General features: G+C 49.3%; 1 protein-coding gene across 1 annotated transcript in view; it reads right to left on the bottom strand.

Moving 5' to 3' along the window:
* The window catches only part of KMT2A (lysine methyltransferase 2A), a 1466550-nt gene that overhangs the window by 19228 nt on the left and 1421453 nt on the right, over positions 1–25869 (bottom strand). The window contains exons 30-31 of the mRNA XM_085645838.1: positions 25700–25774; positions 25010–25184 (exon numbers count right to left, since the gene is read on the bottom strand). Of these exons, the coding sequence (XP_085501964.1) occupies positions 25010–25184; positions 25700–25774 (250 nt within the window). The remainder of the gene's footprint in view (positions 1–25009; positions 25185–25699; positions 25775–25869) is intronic.

The following is a 25869-nucleotide window of genomic DNA, read 5'->3' as shown; positions in this document are numbered from 1 at the left end:
TACCAGGGGCTGCAGCATGTATTATGCCACCCATGGCTGGCCTTCCATTATGACACAACTGGCTGATCACTCAGCTGGGGCAAGGTTGTGTAATCACCCCTTGCTTAGGCATAGTATTCCTATGTCTACCTTATATAGACACATGGGTAACCTATCAGTCACTCCTATGGCAGGCCTTAACAATCCTGAAGGCAGAGTGCTTGGTAACATGTGAGATGGTGCTCTAGCATGAGCTGAGCCTGTCTGCAGCTTGCGAAACCATGTCCTTATAGCTGTTCTAGGATATTGCCTACCATATACTCTTAAAGTGCCTTATAATCCTCGCGGTTATGGTAACTATGGTTTGGCTTTATCGAAACATGTCGTGTAAGGTGTCTAACACTGTGGAATACTACCCCCACACCATTTCTGGTGGTGAGGATAGTATTCCCCCCTTCTAGAGGGAGAAGACATGTTAAAATCCTACTACCCGGCTAAAATTAACCAGAGCCCCAGCATCACAAAATGGATGCTGCTGCCACAGACATAAGTCGGACCTCCTGCTGCTGGGAGTCCTTCCAGCGAGGGAGGCGTGGACAATAGGTTTCCTGCCTTGGGAGGTGCTAGCACACCCCTAGACAGGACTTAGTGTATTGGGGCAGGGAGGGATGAATGAAACGAGACACTGCCTGGGGCACACAAGGTGTCCCATGCATAGTCCGGTTCAAACCGGTGCTGGGGCACTCCAGCCCCAGTCCTGGCACGAAACTGGACAAAGGGAAGGGGGTGTAACCACCCCCCTCCCTGGTCCCACCCATAGGAGGGACCTAGGAGGTAACCCAGCCCCCCAGATTAGAATAAGAGTGGGAGCTGAGTCCCTAGGACTTTGGATTATCCTGATAACTGAAACTTGAACAGAAACTCTGGACCTTCGACATTAGACTACGGAAGAAGACTGAAGAATCTCCCTTGTGGCCAAGGAGTGACCACCCTGTGCAAACAGGCACCATCAAGCGACCTGCCGTTTGCTTTGCCCAACGTTCTACGAGGAACTGACTGCAGAGCCCGACCAGCGCCTTGACTTCCAGACTTCTCCGACCCTGATCCACATCCACAGCAAAGCTGAGATCCGTGGACGAGAGACGTGGGACTGGCTACCTGGGAAAATTGGCTACTTGCTTCCAGCGCAGCTTCTGAGGCATCCTCGAAGTTGTGCTCTGGGGATTGAGAAGCCCCAACCCCGAGCACCATCTGTACCGAAGATCAGCCCCCCACACTCCACGAGTCCTGCGTGGGGCCCTTCTGCATTTTCCTGCTTGCCGCGTCTGTCCGGTTGCTTGCCCGTTGGCTAGTGGCCTTTGTGACGACGCATCCAGAAATCTTCACCGCTGGTATTACTTACCTGTGTGACTTAATGTGTGACTTAATGTATGCTTAAATAAGACTGTGTTGTACTTACCTCTAATCTCATAAAGAGTGCTGAGGGTTTGACTAGAATAAATACACTTTATTTTATATATATATATCTGTTGTGGTGAACTTTCATTTGGTATTCAAGGGATTATATATGGTATCACAGCTGGCTTCCCATGCCATTCAGAGTTTAGCCTAAGACTGCTCTTGTCCATGCTACCACTAGGATAGCTGGTCTATAAGGTTGACTTTACAACCAATCACCATAAGGGTATTTGGACTGATATAAGGTGTACACTAGAACTAGTGACATCATACATCAGGCCAACTTCTCACATACACTAGAACTAGTGACATCATATATCAGGCCAACTTCTCACACCCGGGGTGCGGGATTCCCCCGTCCTGCAAGCCAGCCGGGGGTCCGGGCGCTGGGGACGGAGTTCCACCAGGCCCCAGGGAGGCTCTCCTGGGCCTGGATAGAGTTCAGAAGCTGTGACCGGGCTAGGGGCTCGTGCTCTGTCCCAGGGTGCGGGAGCCCCCCGTCCTGCAAGCCAGCCGAGGGTCCGGGCGCTGGGGACGGGGGACAACCGGGGCACGGGGAGGCTCTCCCTGGCCTGGATAGGGTTGGGAAGCTGTGACCGGGCGTGGGGCTCGTGCTCCGTCCCAGGGTGCGGGAACCCCCCCGTCCTGCAAACCAGCCGAGGGTCTGGGCGCTGGAGGTCCACCGGGGCCAGGGGAGGCTCTTACCAGCCTGGCTAGGGTTCGGAAGCTGGGACCGGCCCGGGTCTAGAGTTCCGTCCGGCGGGCCCCGGGGTGCGGGAGCCCCCCTCCTGCAAGCCATCCGTGTGCTGGGTGTAGGAGAGTAGGATCTGTTTCACATGTTTACCCCCACTTTTTGCTGGCGTTTCACATTTTTTCGACTTTAGTCTGGCTGGGACCCTGCTAATCAGGGCCCCAGCCTAGCTGCTTCCTCTCAAAAATGATTCCATGTACTTTAGGTACAGTTCAGTTTGGAACTGAGGAGCCCTTGTAAGCCCCTAGTATATGGTATACTATGTACCCAGGGCATAGGTACCCCAGAGGCCTACCAGGGGCTGAAGCATGTATTATGCCACCCCTGGAAAGCCACCCAAAAGGACCCCACAGGTCTGCTACTGCAGCCTGGGTAAGGTGGTGCATGCACCCCTTACTGAGATATAAGTTCGCTATATCTCACCATATACCCACATATAAACCTACAAGTCACTCCTATGGCAGGCCTTATCAATCCTGAAGGCCGAGTGCATACTTCCTATGTGAGAGGGTGCCCCTGCATGAGCAGAGCCCCTCTGCAGCGTTCGGAGACCCTTCTCCGATGATGTTGGCAGTGCAGCCTGACCGTATACTCATAAGTGCATTATAACCAAACAGTAAATGCTAACTTTGGACTGGCTGCACGGAAACATGTTGTGTTTGGTGTCAAACACCTTGGAATCATACCCCCACACCAGTAACTGGTGTGGGAGTATGATCCCACCCTTCTAGAGGGAGAGACATGACAGCACTGGTATACCCGGTAGAAAATTAATAGCCCTGGCATCACAAAATGGATGCTGCAGCCGCAGACACGGGTCTGGCCTCCTGCTCTGGCGAGAAACTGGACAAAGGAAATGGGTGTAGCCACCCCTCTTTCCAAACCCTCCCATTGGTGGGTCCCCAGAGAATGTCCAACCCCATACCTTAGTATAAGTATGGGACCCCTGTCCTTAGGACTTTAGATTACCCTGGACGAAACTCTGAAGCTGAATCCTGGACCTTCGACGCTCTGCTCAAGACCAGAGGACTTAAGAAATCTCCCTTGGGGTCAAGGGGTGACTCCCCTGCTTGGCAGGCACCAACAAAGCAATTTGCCGGTCTGCATTATCGAAGCTCCCGCCGGACTCAGAAGTATTTGCAGCCCAGGAAGAGGATTTCCAGACATCTCAGAGGCCGACCCGAGTCCCCAGTAAAGCTGAGACCCGCATCCCTCGTGAGTAGCGTGGAACCGGAACTCCTGGTCACCGCACATTTCTGCAAGTGCATCGACTTCTCGACGTCTCTTGAAGTCGTGCTTGGGCTGACTTGTAGCCCCCACCTCGAGCACTGAATCCACTGAAGATTGTCGGCCTGGTCATTCCGAGTGACCCGTGGGCTGCCATTTTGCGTTTCGTCTCTAGGTCCCTTCGCGATCCCTGGTCTGTTGACTGGTGGGTTCATGAGGGGGTAACTTTGCATTTCCTTGGGCTTTCCTGGTTGCTCCAGACGTGCCCTGACTCCCATCCAAGTGGTGAGTCCCACAGACATTGCTGGTCTGCACCGAAGCATCTTTCTCGATTCTGCGTGGGTTGCTGTTGTCAAGGCTTGTTGTGTCCAATCTGGGCACCGACGCTGCAGCACTCGACATCCTTCATGGGACAGCTCGAATCCAGCTCCTGGTCGTCCTCGACGTCTCCGGGTCCTCGTGGATGAAGAGTCAAGCTTCACCTCCTTCACCAGAAATCACCCGACATCGGTGGGCATCTGCGCATCGCCTTCCTGGTCACTGGCAAGTGACCCAGACTCTGTCCCCTCTGCTTTCAGGTTCTTCTCATCTTCGATCCAGGCTTGGATCTCTTCGGATACTTCGCATCTTCACGGCAGCAGCACTTCTTTGCCAGCGTCCATTGAAATCGACGACGTGACCCGACGCACAAGTTACTTACCTTCGGTAACGATATAGCTGTAAGAAACAATAGTTAGTTAGATTCCTTACCTTAGAATAGAATATCCCCAGGCGTCAGGCTGGATCCGGAAAGATTTTTCGTCAGCAGTACCCCTGGGCGTCGGTAGGAGTGTGGATATCTTTCATTTAGTGACTCAAGATATTATAGACTGGTAAAACAAGCTGCTTTACATTCCTTCAAGACTTAGCCTGAAGGCTGCACTCCATAGCTACCACTAGGATAGCTTTCAATAAAGGTTGTCTTTAACCTATAACCAATAAGGGGTTGTTTTGGACTGATACACAGTGCCCACTAGAACTAGTGGACAGCATATATCAGGCTAACTTCTCACCCTGGGGACGGGGGTCCACCGAGGCCTGGGGAGGCTCTACCCGGCCTGGCTGCTTTCAGAAGCAGGGACCGGGCCAGGGAGCGGGGGTGGCTGGAGTTTTCTGCCCACCCCTATTCATTTTGCCATAGAAAGTATGATTAGTGCTGCAGAAAGAAAAATTAGGGCACATTTTGAGTGACTTCTCAAATCGTCTTTGTGAGAAGTTGGCCTGATATACGATGTCACTAGTTCTAGTGTACACCTTGTATCAGTCCAAACAACCCTTATGGTGATTGGTTGTAAAGTCAACCTTATAGACCAGCTATCCTAGTGGTAGCATGGACAAGAGCAGTCTTAGGCTAAACTCTGTATGGCATGTGAAGCCAGCTGTTATACCATTTGCAATCCCTTGAATATCAAATGAAAGGACACCACAACAGATATATATAAAAATAGAATGTATTTATTCCAGTCACAATACCCTCAGCACTCTTTATGAGATTCGAGGCAAGTACAACACAGTCTTATTTAAGCATACATAAGTCACACCGGTAAGAAATACAGTTAGGCCCTAGGGGCCACGCAAACCATATACTAAGTAAGTGGTACAAGGACCACTGTCACGAACACAGGTTAGGCCTAGGCCATCGCTGGGGCTACACTATACTACCAATTGTTAGGAAATGGGAGGCCCACGGGATTCAGGTGCAGAGTGGAAACACTCACGCGTAATGCGTTAAAGTCGATAGAAATAGTAGTAATTAAAAATTAAGAGTTGTTGGACACTTCGGAAGGAACTAGGAGTTAGAGACTTGGAAACTAGACACTAGGATAGTCAATACCCTTGTGAGCACCCGAGTACTCAAGTTACCTAGCCCACGGGCTGCGGGTGCATAGGTGTGAACTTGTGTCGGGTTTCGTCGTCGACTCCTATGGATGCCTGAAGAAAGATGCTGACAGGCAGTCAGTGAAGAGTGTCCGGTGGATTCCAAGGCTGGAGTCAAGAAGAAGGATACCTGCAAGCAGAGGGGACAGAGTCTAGGTCACCAGCCAGGAGCCGGGAAGGAACCAGGAAGGAACCAGGCGATGTCGTGAAGGTGCAGGTGAAGAGGTGAAGCTTGTCGCAGCAGCCACAGGTACCAGGAGGCGTCGAAGACGACCAGAACCAGGAGGCGAGCTGTCCCACGAGGGCTCTTGCTGTCGGCGGCGTCGATGTCGAGTTGGGACACAACAAGCCTTGGCAAGCGCAACCCACGCAGAATGAAGGATTCGCTTCTGTTGCAGACCAGGAAGGCCTGAGGTGCTTCTCTTTCACAGGGAAGCAAGGGCCAGTCTGGAGGAGCCAAACCAGCGGTGGAAAGTCAAAGGTTCGTCGTCACAAAGGCTACTAGGCAACGGGCAAGCAACCGGACAGACGCGTCGAGCAGGAAAATGCAGAAGGGCCCCACGCAGAACTCGTGGAGTGTGGAGGGCTGATCTTCGGTGCAGATGGTGCTCGGTGTTGGGGCTTCTCAATCCCCAGAGCACAACTTCGAGGATGCCTCAGAAGCTGCGCTGGAAGCAAGTAGCCAATTTTCCCAGGTAGCCGGTCCCACGTCTCTCGTCGCCTCCACGGATCTCATGTTGGACCCGGCCTTGTGGCGTGGCCCATTCTGACCCGTAGCAACACCACACCTGATCCCCCATCCCCGTAGTAACACCACACCTGATCCCCCACGGAACCCGGGGATACCCCCGTCCTTCCCTCCATCCTCCCGACAACGGGCCCCCTCCCTACTCCATCGGCCGCGCGTCCTCCAGCGACCAGGCCCTGCACCCCAGATGGCCGCCCCCGACCTCAGCGCAACCCCGGCCTAGGCGCGCCATGCCGGCTGGGGGGGGAGAAAGAGCTCCCAGTGAGCAGGAGAGGGAGGAGCAGTTCACTCACACCTCTGGCCTCCTCTCAAGCGATGGTTTCGATCGCCCTCCGGCCACCCTGAGGGCTGGCTCCACGCCTGCTGCGTGTCTGGGATCCCTCCCGACACCGCCTTGAAAGGATCAAAGGACCGCATGGCAGGAACTCCAACAAACGACCCCCAGGGCCAAGACCCCTGCCCGTGAGGACTCCGGACATCAAAGGGGAGTCGACCTATAACAAGGGGCGCTCTGGGACTATCGGCAGATTGAACCTGGAACGAAGAGAGCCCTGCTGACGTGGTCGCAGCTAAAGGAACATCATCACAAGATCCGATTAAACTCTTGGAACCTCGGTGAGCCCTGCAGACAGCGTCGCGGCTCCACCTGGCAGAGACGGAATTCTGCCTAAGTCATCCGAGCCCTGCAGACAGCGTCGCGGCTTCACCTGGCAGAGATGGAATTCTGCCTAAGTCATCCGAGCCCTGCAGACAGTGTCGCGGCTCCTCCTGGCAGAGACGGACTTCTGCCTGATACATAAGAGCCCTGCTGACGCCGTCGCGGCTCCCCTCGCAACCATGAGAATTCGAACCCGGCAGACTTGGTCACACTCAAGTACTATTCTGGTCCGGCTGGACCCCAAAGACCGTCCCGTATCCCCCGGCTCGAGGATTGAGAGCCGTGCGCCGGATACGCACCTGCATTGACCCTGATCCTAAGACTGTCCCGCTACCACTACCCCCACCGAGACTCTATGAGCCCTTGCTCTACTTGTGCAGACGAATCTACGGATCATAAAGGTCCCAATATTTCTAGATAAAGAATACGTGCTTCCGAATCTACGGTGTGGTGTCTCTGTGTTGCATGGTATTAAATCAGCGTGTACGATCCTAGATACGAGACCCAGCCCTGAGGGGATCTCCCGCCAGTGCTCGGCTACCTCTCCCAGGAAAGGTGGGTCGCAGGGTGGTCAGGTACATATTCTGTCCTTCCCTGAGGCCGGCCCTTCTAACATCTCAGCTTTGCTGTGGATGTGGATCAGGGTCGGAGAAGTCTGGAAGTCAAGGCGCTGGTCGGGCTCTGCAGGCGGTTCCTCGTAGAACTTTAGGCAAAGCAAACGGCAGGTCGCTTGATGGTGCCTGTTTGCACAGGGTGGCCACTCCTTGGCCACAAGGGAGATTCTTCAGTCTTCTTCCGTAGTCGAATGTCCAGAGTTTCTGTTCAAGTTGCAGGTTCAGGATAATCCAAAGTCCTAAGGACCCAGCTCCCACTCTTATACTAATCTGGGGGGCTGGTTTACCTGCTAGGTCCCTCCTATGGGTGGGACCAGGGAGGGGGGTGGTTACACCCCCTTCCCTTTGTCCAGTTTCGCGCCAGGACTGGGGCTGGAGTGCCCCAGCACCGGTTTGAACTGGACTATGCATGGAACACCTTGTGTGCCCCAGGCAGTGTCTCGTTTCATTCATCCCTCCCTGCTCCAATACATTAAGTCCTGTCTAGGGTGGTGCTAGCACCTCCCAAGGCAGGAAACCTATTGTCCAAGCCTCCCAGCAGCAGGAGGTCAGACTTGTGTCTGTGGCAGCAGCATCCATTTTGTGATGCTGGGGCTCTGGTTCACTTTAACCCCGGTAGTAGGATTTCAACATGTCTTCTCCCTCTAGAAGGGGGGAATACTATCCTCACCACCAGAAACGGTGTGGGGGTAGTATTCCACAGTGTTAGACACCTTACACGACATGTTTCGATAAAGCCAAACCATAGTTACCATAACCACGAGGATTAAAAGGCAGTTTAAGAGTATATGGTAGGCGATATCATAGAACAGCTAAAGGACATGGTTCCGAAAGCTGCAGACAGGCTCAGCTCATGCTAGAGCACCATCTCACATGTTACCAAGCATTCTGCCTTCAGGATTGTTAAGGCCTGCCATAGGAGTGACTGATAGGTTACCCATGTGTCTATATATCAGGTAGGCATAGGAATACTATGCCTAAGCAAGGGGTGATTACACGACCTTGCCCCAGCTGAGTGATCAGCCAGTTGTGTCATAATGGAAGGCCAGCCAGGGGTGGCATAATACATGCTGCAGCCTCTGGTAGGCCAAGGGTACACCTAGGCCCTGGGTACCTAAGGTACACTGTACAGGGACCTATAAGGTGATCCTTACCAATTGGGTTATGTACCTAAAGTACATAGTATGAATTTAGAGAGAGAACAGCTGGGCTGTGGGTCTGATTAGCAGGCCCACAGCCACATCTAAGTCGAAAAGCAGTGAAGCAAAAGCAAAAAGTGGGGGTGAACATAGAAAGCAGACCCTACTCTCCTACACAACCCCCCCCCCCCCCAAACTTAGGGACATTAAACTAACCTTGACCAGTTGAGTCTTCATGTTCTAAGTGGAAATATCTGGAGAGTCCATCTGCATTGGCATGGTCAGTCCCAGGTCTATGTTCCACTGTGAAGTCCATCCCCTGTAGGGAAATGGACCACCTAAGAAGTTTGGGATTTTCACCCTTCATCTGATTTAGACACAAGAGGGGCTTATGGTCTGTCTGAATCTTGAAGTGAGTGCCAAACAGGTATGGCCTCAGCTTCTTCAGGGCCCAAACCACAGCAAAGGCCTCCCTCTCAATAGCTGACCAACGTTTCTCTCTAGAGGTCAGCCTTCTACTAATAAAAGCAATGGGCTGGTCTTGACCATCTATATTCAGTTGTGAAAGAACAGCTCCCACACCCAACTCAGAAGCATCTGTCTGGACAATGAACTCTTTGGAGTAGTCTGGACTTTTCAGAATAGGTGCAGTGCACATGGCCTGCTTCAGGTCATCAAATGCTTTCTGGCAGCTTACTGTCCACTGAAATTTCTTTGGCATATTCTTAGAGGTCAAGTCATTAAGTGGTGTCACAATGGACCCATAGTTCTTAACAAACTTTCTGTAGTACCCAGTCAGGCCTAAGAAAGCTCTGACCTGAGTCTGGGTAATTGGAGGAGTCCAGTCTTTTATGGTCTGGATCTTGCTCTCCAGTGGTTGAACCTGACCCCCACCTACTAGGTGGCCCAGGTACACAACCTTGCTCTGCCCTATCTGGCACTTAGTGGCCTTGATAGTGAGGCCTGCCTTTTGCATGGCCTCTAAAACATTCCTCAGGTGGACCAGGTGATCCTCCCAGGTGGAGCTAAAGACAGCAACATCATTAAGATAAGCTGCACAGTAGTCATCCAGGCCTGTAAGGACTTGATTCACCAACCTTTGGAAAGTGGCAGGTGCATTCTTCAAGCCAAAGGGCATTACCACAAATTGATAATGTCCTCCTGGGGTTGAGAAAGCAGTTTTGGCCTTTGCACTCTCAGCTAGTCTGAATGAAATGAAATGAAAATGTGATTTATAAAGCGCTGCAGTTGCCCTGAGGCGTCCAGGCGCTAAAAACAGAGAAAACCCTCGTGAGGTTATTTTTGTTAAGCGTTAAACAGATGAGTTTTTAGCTGTTTGCGGAAGCTGGTCAGGTAAGGGTTGTTTCTCAGCTGCAGAGGGAGGGTGTTCCAGAGTTTGGAGACATTGTACGAAAAAGAGCGTCCTCCTGCTCTGGCTCTAAAGATTCTGGGAATTTTGGCTAGAAATGCCGTTGAGGAGCGAATGGTCTTGTTAGGCCTGTATGGAGAAATCAGGGAGCAGTTGATGTCTGGGCCCGTTTCCCAGAATGTCTGGTGGGCAATACAGAGTGCTTTAAACTTTATTCGGTCCCTGACAGGTAACCAGTGTAAGGTCTTCAGGCCGATTTTTATTGGGGTCCTCCGAGGAATTCCCAGCAGCGCCCTGGCGGCGCAGTTCTGCGCGCGTTGAAGTTTTTGTAGGGTGTAGTCTGGTGCTCCCAAATAGAGGGCGTTGTTAAAATCCAGACGAGATTGGATGAGGCCCTGTATGATTATTTGTTTGGCCTCGAACGGGAGGAGGGGAAGGACTTTTTTGATCACTCTAAGGAGGCCAAAGCAGGTGGCTGATATCTTGGTGGCCTGAGTATTGAGGCTCAGAGATTTATCGAGCCACACACCTAGGCTTTTGATGTTGTCTCTGGGGGGTGGGGCCATTCCCATGCTTGGTGGCCAGATCGACTCTATAGTGGCAGAGGAGGCCGGGCCCAGGAGCATGAGCTCAGTTTTATCATCATTGAGCTTTAGGCATGAGCTCATCATCCAGCTCTTTACGTCTTCCAGGCAGGCCGCTAGGTCTGGTGGTGACTGGAGGTCGCTCTTCTGTGTGGGAGACCACCAGCTGGGTGTCGTCCGCATAGGAGACGATGTTAACACCATGCGGACGAACAATCCCAGCCAGTGGCTTCATATATGCATTAAAGAGCGTAGGGCTTAGAGAAGAGCCCTGCGGGACTCCACATCCCAGAGGGCGAGTGGAAGAGCGGGATGTGCCGTTGAAGACCTGAAAGGTTCTGTCTGATAGAAAAGATTCGAACCATGCCAGCGCGTCTCCGGTCACTCCTAAGTCGAAAAGGCGGGTTAACAGGATTTTGTGATGTACCGTGTCAAATGCGGCGCTTAGATCGAGGAGGATCACTGCCACTGACCCTCCTCGATCCAGGATCCGTCTTGCCTCCTCTGTTACTGCCAGTAGGGCGGTCTCTGTCCCATGTTTGGCTCGAAAGCCCGTTTGGGAGGAGTCAAGGAGATGGTTTTCCTCCAGAAATGATGTCAGGATGGTATTGACATGTTTCTCCAGAATTTTTGACGCCCATGGGAGTAGTGAGATCGGGCGATAGTTACTGGGGTTGGCCGGGTCAAGGGAGGGTTTTTTCAATAGAGCCCGTACCATAGCGTGTTTCCAAGTCGTGGGAACTGTCCTGCTTATTATGGAAGAGTTCAGTAGATCCACGAGAGTGGGGAAGATAGTTTTGCTTGCCAGGCACAATGAGCCTGGAGGACCAGGGTCGCATGGAGATCCGGTTTTTATTTGTTGTGCCAGTTTCTCCAAGGTTTCCAATGCTATCAGGGGAAAGGACTCCAGCCGCTTGGTCGGGTTTGAAGCTGAGTGCGAGCCTTGGACAGGCGGATCAGTGGGCGGGTTGGGAAAGGAAAGATAAATTTTATTAACTTTTTGAAAGAAGAATTCCACCAAATCGTTGCATTTGGACGGTGAGTTGTTATTATCTGTCACAGGTGGTGGAGACTTGATCAAGGTATTAACTATAAGATAGATTTCTTTGGATTTGGATTTCGCCGCGGTTATTTTAAGGTTGTAATGGGCAGCTTGCGAGGCTTTTATGGCCAGTTTATAATTCCTGATCATTTCCCTATAGGTCGCTTTTTCTTCGGGGTTATACAACGTGCGCCACTTTCTCTCCTGTCTTTTGCAGAGACGTTTGTGGTTTCTAAGATCTTCTGTGTACCAAGGAGCAGTTTTACTATGTCTCCTGGAGTTTGGTGAGTGTTCTGGGAGGACCGAGTCAAGGGAGGTGGTTATCCATTCGTTGTATTTTGTATTATTAGAGGTAGGGTCGTGAGAAAGAGAGGGTCTAGTGGTGCAAAGAACTTGCGTCCAACTGTCAATGGAAAGTTTAGACCAATTACGGGTTTTCCTTGTATTAAATAAGGAAGGGGGTGGTTTGCTCATGGTCCAGTTGAAAGCTATCAGGAAGTGGTCTGTCCAAGGAAGTCTGGTGATACTGCCCACTTTGAGTTGGTCGGAGTTACTGAAGATCGGATCTAACAGATGCCCCTTTTCATGAGTAGCGGAGGGGACCAATTGTTCAAGTTGAATTGCGGCCAGGCTTGACTGTATCTCTTGTGCTAAGGAGTCCAGCAGATTGTCAAAATGGATGTTAAAATCTCCAAGTAGGGTGAAATTGGAGGGAGAGACAACCGACTGGGAGGTCACCGAAAGAAGGGAGGTGTTGAATTGTCCTATAGGGCCGGGAGTGCGGTATATAAGAATACCGGAGAAGCAGGTATTAGGAGTGAACTCGATGGAGAAGGAGAGGTTTTCACAATCCTCAAGGTCTTCCTTGGCGGCAGGTATAGCTTTCTTTGTAGATAATCGCAAGGCCGCCACCTCTACCCAGTGGTCGGTCAGCCCGCACTATCTGATATCCCGGGATGATGGCTTGTGCCAGGTCTGGCTGAGAGTCTAGGTTCAGCCATGTCTCGGTCAGAAAAAGTGCATCTGGGGAATATTCCTCCAGTAGTAAGGAGATTTCTAAGCAATGTTTTACAAGGGACCTACAGTTAAGAAGGAGCATGGAGTAGTTCTTTACCTCGGCTCTGGATTCGGGGAATGTAGTGAGTAGGTCTGATTTGCAGTTCCTACAGCGTCGAGGGATCTCCAGGGGGTGTAACGGGGTACCACACTTGGGAGAGACAGGTGGCCGTAGCTGATGTAGGGAGCTCGGGCTATATACCTGTCTGTCGTCTCTGAGGGCAGGGGACATGGCCCTTGGGCACGGCCGGGCGCGGACGAGTGCAGACGAGCTTGCCTTAAGCGCGCCTTCGGCGCGCAGTCGGCGCGCCCGCTGCGCTCGTCCGTTGCGCGTCCTACGAGTGGGCATGTTTATGAGGGTGGGAGAGGGAGGGAACAAACGAGGGGGCATGGCCTGTCGAGTGGGCGTGTCTCAGCGACAGCTTGCAATCAGCTGTGCGAGGTGCTGGCTAATCGCGTGGCGAGCAGCGAGTGGTGAGTGAGTTTTTTAAAACAAAGTCAAACACACAAGCGAGCACAGTTTACCCTATTTACAATTTACAGTTATTTAAAACAGGGACAGGGCGTCTCCCGGCTTTTCGCCTCAGGAGCGGTTATGTCTGAGTAAGCGCCGCTTCGGTCAGCGCGCGCTTTTGTATCCACGGGGGGCGTGGCCTGTCGTGTGGGCGTGTCTCAGCGACAGCTTGCAATCAGCTGTGCGAGTTGCTGGCTAATCGCGTGGCGAGTAGCGAGTGGTGAGTGAGTTTTTTAAAACAAAGTCAAACACACAAGCGAGCACAGTTTACCCTATTTACAATTTACAGTTATTTAAAACAGGGACAGGGCGTCTCCCGGCTTTTCGCCTCAGGAGCGGTTTTGTCTGAGTCTGATTTGCCAGTAGCCTGCTGTCAGGTCAAATGTACTCAAAAACTTGGCAGCTGCCAATCTGTCAATGAGCTCATCTGCCCTAGGTATTGGGTGGGCATCTGTCCTAGTGACAGCATTGAGACCTCTGTAATCCACACAAAACCTCATCTCTCTCTTACCATCTTGGGTGTGAGGTTTTGGCACCAGAAGTACAGGACTAGCCCAAGGGCTCTATGAAGGTTCAATGACTCCCAGCTCCAACATCTTTTGTACCTCAATCTTTATGCAGTCCCTGACATGGTCAGGTTGCCTGTAGATTTTACTCTTCACAGGCAGACTGTCACCAGTGTCCACCTCATGGGTGCACCAGTTTGTCTGACTTGGGGTCAGAGAGAACATATGTCTGTAGGACTGCAGAGCCTGTCTGCAGTCCTGTTGCTGATGGTTAGTGAGGCTGTCAGAAAAGCCCACTCCATCAAATGGCACATCATCAGGGTTCTGAGTCAGCAAGTCTGGGAGAGGGCCACTCTCTTCCTCCTGCCCCTCATCTGTAGCCATGAGTAAGCCCATGTCTGCCCTGTCAACATATGCCTTCAATCTGTTGACATGAAGCACCCTGTGGGGGCTTCTGGGAGTCCCAAGGTCCACCAAGTAGGTGACTTCTCCCTTTTGTTCAACAATAGTGTAGGGTCCAGACCACTTGTCTTGGAGTGCTGCTGGGGCCACTGGCTCCAACACCCACACTTTCTGCCCTGGCTGGTACACAGTCAGCACAGCCTTTTGGTCATGCCAAGCTTTTTGGAGTTCTTGGCTTGCCTCAAGGTTTTTAGAAGCCTTCTTCATATACTCTGCCATCCTGGAGCGGAGGCCAAGTACATAATCCACTATGTCCAGTTTGGGTTGTTTGAGAGGTCTCCCCCATCCTTCCCTTACTAGACACAGGGGTCCCCTTACAGGATGCCCAAAAAAAGCTCAAAAGGGCTGTAGCCAACCCCCTTTTGTGGGACCTCTCTGTAAGCAAACAGAAGGCAGGGTAAAAGGATGTCCCATCTTCGCCTAAGCTTGTCTGGTAAACCTGTTATCATCCCTTTTAGGGTCTTGTTGAATCTTTCAACAAGCCCATTGCATTGTGGGTGATGGGGGGTAGTGAATTTGTAGTTTACACCACACTCCTTCCACATTGCAGTCAAATATCCTGACATGAAGTTGGCACCTCTGTCAGACACAACCTCCTTTGGAAAACCCACTCTGGAGAATAATCCAAGTAGGGCTCTTGCCACAACAGGTGCTGTTGTGGTCCTCAGGGGTATAGCTTCTGGATACCTGGTGGCATGGTCCACTATCACCAGTATGAATCTGTGCCCAGATGCTGTTTGGGGGTCCATTGGTCCTACAATGTCTATCCCCACTCTCTCAAAGGGAACCCCACCACAGGTAGTGGTATGAGGGGAGCCTTTGTGGTGCCACCTGATTTGCCACTGGCTTGGCAGGTGACACAGGAGCGACAAAACTCCTTGGTATCTTCTGACATGTGAGGCCAGTGAAAGTGAGGGACAAGTCTGTCCCAAGTCTTGTTATGGCCTAAGTGTCCTGCAAGGGGAATATCATGGGCCAAGGTAAGAAGAAAGCCTCTGAAACTCAAGGGTATGACCAACCTACTGGACGCACCAGGCTTGGGGTCTCTAGCCTCTGAGTACAGCAGCCCTTCATCCCAATACACTCTATGGGTAACTTGAGCATTCCCTGCAGCCTCAGCAGCAGCCTGCTGTCTGAGGGGTTCAAGAGAGGGGCAGTCTAATTGAGCCTGCCTCAGATCTGCCCTTGAAGGTCGCCCTGTCCCAAGAAACTCAACCTGGTCAGGTTCCAGTTCTTCTAGGACAGTTCCTTCAGGGCTCCCAGAATCATCCTCCTGTGAGGGCTGACTCTCTACCTGAGGCAGGGGGGAAGGCACAGCCTTAACCCTACTGCTCTTTCTCTTGGGTTGTGTCTGGTCCATTGTCCCAGGATCCAGCACTTGTTCAGTGTTGCACTTTTTGGCCTGTGACCTAGTCACAGCTAGGACATGTGCATCTATTCCCAGCATTTCTGCATGGGTCCTATACTCCACTCCAGCCCACACTGAAGTTTCAAGGTCATTGCCCAACAGACACTCTACAGGAAGGTCTGAACTCACCACAACTTTCTTGAGGCCAGTTACCCCTCCCCAGGAGAAGTTAACAATTGCCACACTATGGGAGGTAGTGGCATTGCTAGCGTTGGTCACTAGGTAGTTCTCACCTAGCATGATCTGTCCAGGGTCCACAAAGGCAGGTGTCACCATGGTGACACTAGCACCTGTGTCCCTGTAGGCCTGCGCCATTCTTTGGTTGATCCAAGGAGTCTGTCTGTACTTGCCCAGGTTACTGGGACCCACAGTAGAGGACAAAGCTATGTCCCCATCACAGATCAGAACAGCCTGAGTGGGTATTCTGACTAGGCCAGAATCCACTTCAGTTCCCAGGGTTAACCATATTACACCCTTTTTCTGGGAACCACCACTTACAGCTGGGCTAGGGGGTACAGTTGCCTTAGGGGCAATGGTGGTTGGGGGCTTGTCCTTTTTGGTGCATTCACTATACCAATGAGAATTGGACTTACAATAGTTACACCAAGGTTTCTTTTGGCCATCTTTCTTTTTATCCTTTTTGGAACCACCCTCCCCCTGAGCCTTTTGGGGGCCTGGTGAAGACTTCTGTTCTTTGGATTTCTGCTCATTACCCTTCTGGTCTGCCTTTTTCTGATCACCGCCCTGGTTCTGGTTTTTCTGCTTAACTCTAGTCCTGACCCACCTATCTGCCTTCTTTCCCAATTCCTGGGGAGAAGTTAGGTCAGAGTCAATCAAGTGTTGATGCAGCAGCTGGTTTTGACAGTTGTTAAGGATTTGTTCTCTCGTGATCAAATTATACAATCCTGTATAGTCCTTAACCTTACTACCCAATAACCAGCCTTCCAAAGCCTTAGTGGCACAATCTACAAAGTCAGTCCAGTCCTGAGTCTGTGTCTTCTGGGTATCCCTGAACAACAACCTGTATTGTTCAGTGGTTAGGCCAAACCCATCAATCAGAGCACTCTTCAGGACAGTGTAATTGTCAGCATCCTCATCACTAACTGTGTGGAGCTTGTCTCTACCTTTCTCAGAGAAGGAGAGCAACAAGATAGCTGCCCACTGACTTTGGGGTACCTGCTGTACTTTGCAAGCCCTCTCCAAAGCAGTTATCCATTTGTGGATGTCATCCCCACACTTGTAGGGAGGGACAATCTTGCTCAGGTTTCTATTATCATAGGCCCTGTCTCTATCCTTAGGGATATTGCTGCCACCAGTGGGCCCTAGCCCACTTAACTTTTGCTCTCTGGCCAGAGCAAGCTTCTCCTTGGCAAGGGCAAGTTCTTCCCTTTCAATCCTCAGATTGGCTTCCCTCATTCTGGCCTGATGCTCTTTTCTCTGTGGAGAAGTCATTCCCCTGTGAGAAGAGGCATTGGAGCTATTAGAGACATGGGAGTGGATAGATTCCCTTGAAGGGGATCTTCCTCTCCTGCTTCTCTGGTTAAGTCCACTTGAGGGTCTGAATGGGGGGACCCCATTCAGACTCCCATGTAGGCTTACGTTAGCCTGGCTAAGTCTCCTAACTTGGACCTGGCTGTCTACCTCATCCTCTGAAGTCCCTGCTGACTCTTCTTGATCAGTATTGTGAGGGGAGTCTTCTGTGGAGGGTAGACCCTCATTGGTACCTAGGGTACCATCTTGGGAGGCTCTCTGAGCATCATACTCTTCTAAGAGTTCCACTAGATAAATGAGGGTAGGGTTTGAACCCTGTTTTAACTTTTTGGAGGTACACAATTGTCTCATCTCCTGAAAAGTTAGAGTATCATATCTGGAGGGTATCTTTCTAGGATACCCCTCCCCTGAGAGAGCATCACCTTGATCTCCTCTCAGAGACATGATCTAGTGAGGGTGTGGTGTGTGCACCTACCTACACTAGTTGTACCTACTAAAACCTCTCCAGTAGTTGTAGTCAGGGTGTGCTAGGCCCTTCAACCTACAACAACTAAGTTCAGTAGAACTTCAGTATTTATAAGCATGTTATATGTACCTTACAAATATCCTTGTGATCTTTCAATTTGATATCTCAAGATTGCAATGGCATCACAACAGCAAGCTCAGATCCCAACCGCTGCTCACCAATGTGAGAAGTTGGCCTGATATATGATGTCACTAGTTCTAGTGTACACCTTGTATCAGTCCAAACAACCCTTATGGTGATTGGTTGTAAAGTCAACCTTATAGACCAGCTATCCTAGTGGTAGCATGGACAAGAGCAGTCTTAGGCTAAACTCTGTATGGCATGTGAAGCCAGCTGTTATACCATTTGCAATCCCTTGAATATCAAATGTAAGGACACCAAAATAGATATATATAAAAATAGAATGTATTTATTCTAGTCACAATACCCTCAGCACTCTTTATGAGATTTGAGGTAAGTACAACACAGTCTTATTTAAGCATACATAAGTCACACAGGTAAGTAATACAGTTAGGCCCTAGGGGCCACGCAAACCATATACTAAGTAAGTGGTATAAGGACCACTGTCACGGACACAGGTTAGGCCTAGGCCTAGGGAATCGCTGGGGCTACACTATACTACCAATTGTTAGGAAGTGGGAGGCCCACGGGATTCAGGTGCAGAGTGGAAACACTCACGCGTAATGCGTTAAAGTCGATAGAAAAAGTAGTAATTAGAAATTAAGAGTTTTAGGACACTTCGGAAGGAACTAGGAGTTAGAGACTTGGAAACTAGACACTAGGATAGTCAATACCCTTCTGAGCACCGGAGTACTCAAGTTACCTAGCCCACAGGCTGCAGGTGCATAGGTGTGAACTTGCGTCGGGTTTCGTCGTCGACTCCTATGGATGCCTGAAGAAAGATGCTGACAGGCAGTCAGTGAAGAGTGTCCGGTGGATTCCAAGGCTGGAGTCAAGAAGAAGGATACCTGCAAGCAGAGGGGACAGAGTCTAGGTCACCAGCCAGGAGCCGGGAAGGAACCAGGCTATGTCGTGAAGATGCAGATGAAGAGGTGAAGCTTGTCGTAGCAGCCACAGGTACCAGGAGGCGTCGAGGACGACCAGAACCAGGAGGCGAGCTGTCCCACGGGGACTCTTGCTGTCGGCGGCGTCGATGTCGAGTTGGGACACAACAAGCCTTGGCAAGCGCAACCCACGCAGAATGAAGGATTCGCTTCTGTGGCAGACCAGGAAGGCCTGAGGTGCTTCTCTTTCACAGGGAAGCAAGGGCCATTCTGGAGGAGCCAAACCAGCGGTGGAAAGTCAAAGGTTCGTCGTCACAAAGGCTACTAGCCAACGGGCAAGCAACCGGACAGACGCGTCGAGCAGGAAAATGCAGAAGGGCCCCACGCAGAACTCGTGGAGTGTGGAGGGCTGATCTTCGGTGCAGATGGTGCTCGGGGTTGGGGCTTCTCAATCCCCAGAGCACAACTTCGAGGATGCCTCAGAAGCTGCGCTGGAAGCAAGTAGCCAATTTTCCCAGGTAGCCGGTCCCACGTCTCTCGTCGCCTCCACGGATCTCAGCTTTGCTGTGGATCAGGGTCGGAGAAGTCTGGAAGTCAAGGCGCTGGTCGGGCTCTGCTGTCGGTTCCTCGTAGAACTTTAGGCAAAGCAAACGGCAGGTCGCTTGATGGTGCCTGTTTGCACAGGGTGGCCACTCCTTGGCCACAAGGGAGATTCTTCAGTCTTCTTCCGTAGTCGAATGTCGAAGGTCCAGAGTTTCTGTTCAAGTTGCAGGTTCAGGATAATCCAAAGTCCTAAGGACCCAGCTCCCACTCTTATACTAATCTGGGGGGCTGGTGTACCTGCTAGATCCCTCCTATGGGTGGGACCAGGGAGGGGGGTGGTTACACCCCCTTCCCTTTGTCCAGTTTCGCGCCAGGACTGGGGCTGGAGTGCCCCAGCACCGGTTTGAACTGGACTATGCATGGAACACCTTGTGTGCCCCAGGCAGTGTCTCGTTTCATTCATCCCTCCCTGCCCCAATACACTAAGTCCTGTCTAGGGTGGTGCTAGCACCTCCCAAGGCAGGAAACCTATTGTCCAAGCCTCCCTCGCTGGAAGGACTCCCAGCAGCGGGAGGTCAGACTTGTGTCTGTGGCAGCAGCATCCATTTTGTGATGCTGGGGCTCTGGTTAACTTTAACCGGGTAGTAGGGTTTTAACATGTCTTCTCCCTCTAGAAGGGGGGAATACTATCCTCACCACCAGAAACGGTGTGGGGGTAGTATTCCACAGTGCTAGACACCTTACACGACATGTTTCGATAAAGCCAAACCATAGTTACCATAACCGCGAGGATTATAAGGCACTTTAAGAGTATATGGTAGGCGATATCATAGAACAGCTATAAGGACATGGTTCCGAAAGCTGCAGACAGGCTCAGCTCATGCTAGAGCACCATCTCACATGTTACCAAGCACTCTGCCTTAAGGATTGTTAGGGCCTGCCATAGGAGTGACTGATAGGTTACCTACGTGTCTATATATAAGGTAGGTATAGGACTACTACACCTAAGCAAGGGGTGATTACACAACCTTGCCCCAGCTGAGTGATCAGCCAGTTGTGTCATAATGGAAGGCCAGCCAGGGGTGGCTTAATACATGCTGCAGCCCCTGGTAGGCCAAGGGTACACCTAGGCCCTGGGTACCTAAGGTACACTGTACAGGGACCTATAAGGTGATCCTTACCAATTGAGTTATGTACCTAAAGTACATAGTATGAATTTAGAGAGAGAACAGCTGGGATGTGGGTCTGATTAGCAGGCCCACAGCCACATCTAAGTCGAAAACCAGTGAAGCAAAAAGTGGGGGTGAACATAGAAAGCAGACCCTACTCTCCTAAAGTCTTCTATTTCATAAAAATACTCTGACATGCAGACTGAAACATGCACTTTAAATACCAGCAACAGACTTCCAGTTAACTTCCAGGTGAGCAGTAGCTTTACTACAGTGATCTAATGAGCAACTAGTGTGTTGACATTCTGAATTTATGGCAAATGTGTGACACATATGAATGCCTTCTTGATGGAATCAAAGTAAAAAACTGAAAGCATGTCCTACTGAGGAGACTGCAGTAAATGAGGAAATTAGGAAACTTCATAACAAATAAGTGTCCCAAGACGGCCACCAGAGAAAAAAAGAGCCCAAATGTAGCACAATTTTCACCCAGATGTAGCCCACATATAGCCCAATGACAGAAGTGTGCAAAACACTTTTATTTGTTTGCAGTTTTATATGGTGCAGACTGGTCAGGTATTGGATCGTTGCATCGTACTTGGACCCCTTATTGCGTATTTTGCACAAAGTACTTGAGATTGATCATGCTTAACATTGAACTTTACTATTCTGTTAACCTGAAGTTGCTCTGAGCCGGGCTTTGTAACACCCGTTTTTACCTGCTGGTTTTAATTAATTCTCATTTTATTGTAATTAGAAAGAGAATTTACTGTTTTTATGTACACTTTTATGATCTATGTTTCTAAATCAGATCGAAAAAAGTTTATTGAATTGAAGTTACCCAAGATGGCCACCAGAGAAAAGGAGCCCAAATGTAGCACAAATATCACCCAGATGTAGCCCACATATAGCCCCAATGACAGAAGTGTGGAAAAATCTTTTTATTCTTGGTTTTTTTGAGGTTGTATTTAGTGCAGGCTGGTCAGGTATTGGAATGCTTTACATGAGCACTGGCTACATCATACAAGGACAAATTCATTTTGGTTGTAGGCATGGGGAGATTAAGTGATTTGACTAGAATCACAAAATGTCGAGCTGAAGAAGAAACTCAATCTGGTTCTCCAGTTGCAAAGTCTGCAGCTCTGGATGTAACACCACATCTTCTCCCCTAAGCGTAACATTTAATCAAATGGTCAACTGGATAAAAAACCAAAGATAACAAATAATTTAAAAGTGCTTTGTCGCTATTTGAGAACTCAAAATAAGTCCTCATTTTAGTTTTTTAGAGCGCTAACCATAATGTCTATGCAAATAGACCCTCTCATTTCTCTAGTTTCTAAAGGAAATGCTTCAGGTATTACAGTTTTGATTACATCAAGATGACGTCAGGCGTGCCACACTTCCGTAATAAATATAGAATGTTAGCAATCTAGTTGTTCATTAGGATACTGTTGAGAGGCAGAGGTCAGGGGCACGGACTCGGAAAATTGAAGGTAGGTACGAGGGTACAGAGGCTCTACACCTCTTACCGTACCTCTCGCCTCTTTCTGCACCTCTCTTGCCTTTCTACAGCTCTCTTCTTTCTGCACCTCTCTTGCCTCTTTCTGCACCTCTCTCGCCTCTTTCTGCACCTCTCGCCTCTTTCTGCACCTCACTTGCCTCTTTCTGCACCTCACTTGCCTCTTTCTGCACCTCACTTGCCAATTTCTGCACCTCTCTTGCCAATTTCTGCACCTCACTTGCCTCTTTCTACCTCTCTTGCCTCTTTCTACCTCTCTTGCCTCTTTCTACCTCTCTTGCCTCTTTCTACACCGCTTGCCTCTTTCTGTACCTCTTTCCTCTTTCTGCACCTCACTTGCCTCTTTCTACACCTATCTTCCCTCTTGCTGCACCTCTCTTGCCTCTTTCCACACCTCACTTGCCTATTTCGGCACCTTTCTTTCCTCTCTCTGTACCTCTCTTGCCTCTTTCTGCACCTCTCTCGCCTCTTTCTGCACCTCTCTCGCCTCTTTCTGCACCTCTCTTGCCTCTTTCTGCACCTCTCTTGCCTCTTTCTGCACCTCTTTCCTCTTTCTGCACCTCACTTGCCTCTTTCTACACCTATCTTCCCTCTTTCTGCACCTCTCTTGCCTCTTTCCACACCTCACTTGCTTTTTTCGGCACCTTTCTTTCCCCTTTCTGCACCTCTCTTGCCTCTTTCTACCTCTTACCTCTTTCTGTACCTCTCTTGCCTCTTTTTGCACCTCTCTTGCCTCTTTCTGCACCTCTCTTGCCTCTTTCTGCAGCTCACTCTTCTTTCAGTACCTCTTTTGCCTCTTTCTGCACCTCTCTTGCCTCTTTCTGTACCTCTCTTGCCTCTTTCTGCACCTCCTACCTCTTTCTGCACCTCTCTTGCCTATTTCTGCATCTCACTCTCTTCTTTTTGCAACTCTTGCTCCTTTCTGCGCCTCTTGCGTCTTTCCACACTTCTCTTGCTTCTTTTCGCACCTCTCTTGCTTCTTTCTGTACTTTTCTTACCTCTTTCTGTTCCTTTCTTACTCTTTCTGCACCTCTCGTCTCTTTCTGCACCTCACTCTTCTTTTTTCAACTCTTTTGCTTCTTGCTGCGCCTCTCTTGCTTCTTTCCGCACTTCTCTTGCTTCTTTCTGCACCTCCCTTGCCTCTCATCACTTCTGCTTCTTTCTGCACATTTCTTCCTCTTTCTGCGCCACTCTTGCTTCTTTCTGCACTTTTATTGCCTCTGTCTGCACATCTCTTGTTTCTTTCTGCATCGTGACACGGCCAATATGGCCGACAGCTTTTTGGTTTAATGTAATATGTAGTCCTTTGTTAATGTTGGTAACTGGATTCATTTGTACATATAAATAAGGAAGCTACAATGATGTCTTGTATCGTGATCAAGGTTCGGACGAGACAAAATGTGTGGATTGCTTCCTTTGCAGATTAAATACTGCCAAACTACAGAGTGCGGATTCCTTCCTTGTAAGAGTGAGAGGAGATTGAATATATACACACATATACCCCTCTTGCCTCTTTCTGCACCTCTCTTGCCTTTCTGCGCCTTTCTTCCACTTTCTGCATCTCACTCTTTTTGCAACTCTCTTGCTTCTTTCCGCACTTCTCTGGTTTCTTTTTGCATCTCTCTTGCCTCTTTCATCACTTCTCCTGCTTCATTCTGCACCTCTCTTGCTTCTTTCTGCACTTTTCTTGCCTCTTTCTGCACTTCTCTTGCTACTTTCTGCACGTCTTACCTATATAGGTGTAGTTAGAAATTAACATTTAAAAAACCTTAGAAATTCACTGAAAAAAACACAGGTTTCGGGGAGGTTAAAGTTAGAAATTAGCATTTAAAAAACCTCAGATATTCACTGAAAAAAACACAGGTTTCAGGGACGTTATAGTTAGTCTGACATTTCACTCGTACAAAAATCAGAGAAATGCAGCCGTAATAGTTAGTTGAGCTAACTATAACTCACGGCCCTGCAATGCACTGCTGATGATGTCACATATTACATCACTCATGACATGGTCAGTGACATCACTGATGACATCATCCACTTAATCTGATGCACATACTCACACCCTAATATAACCTTTCATACACCCACTCTAAAATACAGACTACCATTCTTGAAACCATAGACACACCAATACCAGTTAGTACATACCCACTAAATGATTCATAGGTCTACACACACATCCACTGACTCACCAATACAGTCTCCCCATACAGTCTCTCATACATGCAGTCACTCATCAATGCAGCCACTATTATATGCACTCATTCACCCATACAGACACACACACCGCCACTCAGCCATCAAGTTACTCACACACCTAGTCAGTCACCCAAAGAGTCAATCACACTGCCATTTACTCACCTATACAGTTATACACACACCACCTCACTTATTCATACAGATACTGACACATACTTACTCTCTTATACAATTACTGACACAAGCACACACTCATCCATACATCCACTCTCACAATCACTCACTCTTACAGTCACTTATATACTGCAACACAAACCTGTACTGCCATTCACATATGCAGTTACTCACACACATACATTTTACGATTAACTGAATGTAAAACCCTTCTTAAATCGCTGACTAATCCTACTCCTACCCACAAATCTAATCCTTAACCCTAATCCTGACCGCTACCCAAATTCTGGCCAAATTACTAACTCTTCTCCATTTTAACACAACACCCCTTTATTTTTAGGTGCCACAGTTTTTTAGTGATAATGAAAAAAACAATCTGTCAAAGTTATTTTTATTTTGTTATGACTACTTGTCATAACAATGAAATGTCTTCCGCAAGGGCCTTTCATAGTGACAGAATCCGGTTTTTGATGGTTAGACAAAGTTTTTAGATCGGGCATTAGCAAAGACCTTTATGTATCCATATGTATAATATACATAGTTATAGGGACTTTCCATCAGCCCTCTGCATCCATTGATCCATTAGCACGTCATACATGAATGGCCGCATTCTGGCCTTTCACAAGGAGTACATCCACACACTAAGTAATTTCCTTTAAAAGCAAGAGCTAGTTTGGTAATGTGTGTTTTTCTGAGGACGCAAAAACACATTTTTGCTTTCTGTCAATGTGTCTTTTAGACAGATTATGGCTCAGCAGCTTCTCTAACAAACCATGACAAAAAAAGAGTTAAAGCCAAAAGGCTGGCAGGTGACGTCACATCTATTAGCTTTGCCAATGCTTGTTCTGACATGGTATTTAAGAACAAAAATAGTTCCCTCAGTCAACATGCGAACATGATTGTAAATAAACACGTTTCACCACAGTTTGGTATGTAGATAGGAGTTACTTGCCTGCAGTGCACTTCAGCCCTGGCAGAACCATGAGGGTTTAGGGGGGGCTCATTGGCTTCTTGGGGTTTATGGAATCGAAATTTGTAGTTACGGCAGTGCTTTGCACCAGCAAGCTGTTCAATCAAGAACACAACAGCGTGATGTATATTGCCCAGCATACGCAAGCCGTTCACACCTGAAACAAGAAACAACAGAAAGCACGATTTTAATATGATCTTACAGCAATACAGATAGAAACTATGCTTGAATAGTAAAACTTGAAACACGAATAAAAGAGCAAAAATTACAGACTTGAGTGAAAACGTTGGTGAACGGGACAACAATAGCTCAAGTTCGCATGCTTGTTCTCAGTCACTATGGTGACATTATCAGTTGCTCCATTCAAGCTGGAAACCCAAAGCAAACAGGCTTTTCTTGAAGAGCAAAAGCATTTCTTGTTGGGGCCTAGTGGAAGCAGTGACAAACCATGCTTTCTAGTTCCTAGGTACAAGCTCCATGTAGGATTAGATGTAGTGAGAAGCACCCTTTCTTTATGGAATTGTGGTGGAAGTGCACTATGCTGGAACTTACAAGGTGAGTTTAATTAACCCCCCCCCCAACCCCGACCTCCTCCCCACCCAAGAGATGTGTTCTGGCTGCCCCAAGTGCACATAGACGTAATGAAAGAGGCGTCACACAGCAGTGTTTTACCTGCAAAAGACAGCTGCTTCAGCCGTGCGTTGGAACGGGCCTCCTGTACTTTGTCCGTTAGCGACTTCCAGGCATCTGTAATAAGATTTACCAGAAACAACTCATTTGACAGGTACAATTAAGCAGAAGTTCCAGGTCTATTCTAGTGTGTGGTAATAAAATTGTTTTGC

This window comes from Triturus cristatus, chromosome 3_1, assembly GCF_964204655.1.
Source record: "Triturus cristatus chromosome 3_1, aTriCri1.1, whole genome shotgun sequence".
Taxonomy (NCBI): domain Eukaryota; kingdom Metazoa; phylum Chordata; class Amphibia; order Caudata; family Salamandridae; genus Triturus; species Triturus cristatus.
This window is presented reverse-complemented; position numbering and strand designations above follow the sequence as displayed.